Here is a 3,587-nt window from a genome sequence, read left to right as displayed (position 1 = left end):
ATCACTCAATTTCAAGTTTTGCTCCATCGGAAAATCGCATGTGCGTGCTCCAAGATAGCCAGCATCGTCTAAGATTTCGAGCGTGTATTTCCGTTGATTGAGAGAAATACCTTTTCTTGAGCGTGCGACCTCAATGCCCAAAAAATATTTAAGCACGCCAAGATCCTTTAAATGAAACTTGGCATGTAGAAATGATTTAAGGTCGGAAATGGCAGCGCTATTATTCCCCGTGACAATAATGTCATCAACATAGACCAAAACAAAGGTTCGACTTGACCCTTTGACTTTCATGAATAAGGAGTAATCAGCTGTAGATTGGCAATATCCTGCTTCTTGCAGGGCACTTGATAATTTGACAAACCAATTTCGATCATGTGGCAAAGTTTGCCACAGTGGCGACAACGTGGACGGTTCCAGTGAGCACTATTGTTAGGGTTTGGGCGTGGGGGATTACGCACGGTGTTAGTTGGTACGGTCCGTGCACGTCCAACAACAGCTGCAACAGTATCTAGCTGTGGAGAAATCTGCAGAGCACGCTGATGCTCTTCTTGAAGAAGCAGAGAGTAGGCCTTTGCAACTGTAGGGAGAGGGTCCATCATGAGAATCTGACTTCTCACGGCAGCAAAAGAGTCATTTAATCCCGTCAAGAATTGCATAAGGCATTCTTGCTGATGCAAATCAGCGATATGTTTCATGGCACCACACGAACAGGTGGGGAGGGTGGTGTAGGAAGAGAGTTCGTCCCATAAAGCTTTCAGGCGGTTGAAATATGAAAGAACGGAATGCTGGTCTTGCTGCAGGTTAATGAGTGTGCGCCGCAGCTGAAAAATCTTCGTAGCATTTCCTTGAAAAAAACGGTCATGGAGTTCTTGCCAAACGTCTGACGCAACGTCAGAGTAGATGATGGTATCGGCTAGATCACGAGTAATGGCATTGATAAGCCAAGAAAGAACCATGGTGTTGCATCGTGTCCAGGATGTGAAAGAAAAATCTGAAGGCGCCGGTTTTGTTATGGTACCGTCGACAAAACCAATTTTGTTCTTTGCTATAAGTGCAATAGACATGGCACGCCGCCATGTGGAGCAATTCTCACCATTGAAAAGATTGGAAACAAGGATGTTTCCAGGATTGTTAGAAGGATGAAGGTAGAAAGGATCATTGAAGGTGAGGGCAGGAACCATGTCAACAACTGAGGTTGAATTCGATCCATGAGATTCATCAACGATATGAGAAGGGAGGTTTTTGTTTCCATCGCTGGCCATATTGAATGATGTAAGAGGAGATGAAAAATGAACAAAACTTAAGGAAGAATTCAGAGAAACAAAACGAACAGAACTTGCAGGCCTAGAAGAGATGGATCTTCTTTGGCTCTGATACCATGTAAAAAGTGAGAAACTATTGTTAAACGTATATATTTTCTATTCCAATAAACAGATGTATATATACATATTACAAATAATATCAAATCCCTTGATTATGGGATTGACGAGGAAAGAATGACTATACATAGAAACTTGGAATATACATGAGAAACGAATCGTGTGAAGATAAATGGAAACCCACATTGCTAAATTAAGAGATTGTCATATGGGATGTTCCTGTACGAATGCTTGAGAATCTAATCACGTGAATCTAATCACGTGATTTCCGGATTGCTATGGCAACGGTAATATCATTTTTGTGCGGGTCTATAGTCCTGTGTTCCCATGAAGATCCTTGTCTATAATATTTACGGCTTGGGCGCTGAGACAAAAAACGCCCACGTTAAGGGGTTAATAAAAAAGAACAAACATAATAGTTTCTCTCTCCAAGAGACCAAGATCGAGGAGTTCTCTTCTTCGGACCTTAGAGGTATTGGCTGTGCAAAAAACCTTTGCTTCTCTATCCTCAACTCTATGGGATTTGCTGGAGGTATCCTGGTTCTTGGAAAGCTTCCTCTTCCTTAGTGGAAGATGTTATACGAGCTTTCTCGGTGTCGGTTAAGCTGAAAAGGTTTGTGGATAACACCTTTGGGGCATTCTCTGCAGTATATGGACCGAACACCTGCCCCCTTAAATAATTTTTTTTTTTGGAATGAACTAGATCAAATCCATTAAAGATGGTTCCTCCCCTGGTGTATTGGGGATGATTTCAACTTCACCCATTTAATGGAGCATAGGGTCGGGGTTCCATGATCTCTCAAGCTATGGAAACATTCTCAGAGTTTGTTGGAATGAACACACTGATTGACTTACCTTTGCTCGGAGCTTGTTACACTTGAGAAAGGAATCAAAGGAAAAAGTCGCACTGAGCATTTCCTCATTTCCCCCCAATGGAGTGAGGCCTTTCTAAGTTCTATCTAGATTGCCCTCCCGAGACTGATTTTGGGCCACCAACCCCTCCTTTTGGACCCTAAGCTTGGGTTGTGGGGCCCTTTCCCATTTCAATTCGAATTGGCATGGCTGGAGGATCCCCATCTTCCCGATAAACGTACGGAGTGGTGGCAGGAAGCTGTAGGGTCTGACCCGGCAATGTTGATGTGAGTGTTGGCCAAAAATTAAGATTTGACAAGTCAAAAATTAAAATCTGTGCAAAGGAAATGTTCAAGAGTTGGTCATTAGGAAAGCGGAGATCCATGAGAAATTAAACATGTTGGAATGCGTCAGTAGAGAGAGAAATCAATGAATCGGAAATTAACCCATGTCATTAGTTGCTCAATGTGATTAAGCCATCATGGATGGCTTTCTTGCTTATGTGATGATTTCCAAGTATATATGTGCTTATTCTAGCATTTCCCGAAGTTTTATCTTAAAATTTCATCATTTACATACGTTTCTATATGTTTCCTTGATTTTTCAATATTTCCACTAAGACCGAAATGTTTCCATTTCTGTGCTGACCGAAATCGAAATTTAAAACCTTGAAATAAGGTTGTAGGAGAATAAGGGTGTGTGAGGATAATGGTGTGGGAAGATGCATGGCTAGAAACCATTCAAAAAAAAGATAAAAGATGCATGGGTAGAATCCTGCCTCCCAAAGTGGGATGTGAAGATACAAGAGCGGAATTCCATCTCCTAAGTTCAAACATCATTAAACTTGTTTGGAAAAAAAGTTCAGACATCATTAAGATGTGCAGTTATTTTCCTTTATTTTGATGAACGTAGCGAGAACTTTGTTAAGAAATAATAGAATAAATAATGATAGGCCTACATGATAAAAAAAATACGTATGTTTAGTTATCATTAAGAGCTACATTTATATTATATGTGCACTATTCTTGCATTTGATTATGAAGTCCTATTGAACGTATGCCCCCAAATTTCGCATTGGGATCTTGGCTTTAATGTGCTTTTGGTTTTGAAAAGCAATGTTAATGACACGGGGATTGATTGATGCTCAAGTAAGTTGACTCGGTTTGGTATGATGTTGAGTAGATATTGACCAATTTTGTAGAAAATAGGAGTTGATCATCCAATTTGACTCTCTGTTTATGAAACCTGCAAGTTCCTCATTGTATTGAGACCTATGATACCAGACATGGATACAAAGGTGGGCATAGATACTGGAGTGGAGATATGATGACATCTTTCAAAATTTAGAACATGGCC

The 3,587-nt window shown here is 40.6% G+C and overlaps 1 protein-coding gene across 1 annotated transcript; it reads right to left on the bottom strand.

The window, feature by feature from the left end:
- Positions 1-287: 287 nt before the first annotated feature.
- Positions 288-1,262, bottom strand: LOC143888828 (uncharacterized). Its single transcript, XM_077393224.1, has one exon. It carries the CDS (start codon positions 1,260-1,262, stop codon positions 288-290), a length of 975 nt encoding a protein of 324 aa, XP_077249339.1.
- Positions 1,263-3,587: the final 2,325 nt, after the last annotated feature.

This window comes from Tasmannia lanceolata, unplaced genomic scaffold (genome assembly GCF_043159265.1).
Source record: "Tasmannia lanceolata isolate RefF3 unplaced genomic scaffold, GAP_Taslan_0.1 ptg000012l, whole genome shotgun sequence".
NCBI classification, from domain to species: domain Eukaryota; kingdom Viridiplantae; phylum Streptophyta; class Magnoliopsida; order Canellales; family Winteraceae; genus Tasmannia; species Tasmannia lanceolata.
Note: the sequence above shows the minus strand (reverse complement) of the source record. Positions and strands in the feature narration are given on the sequence as shown.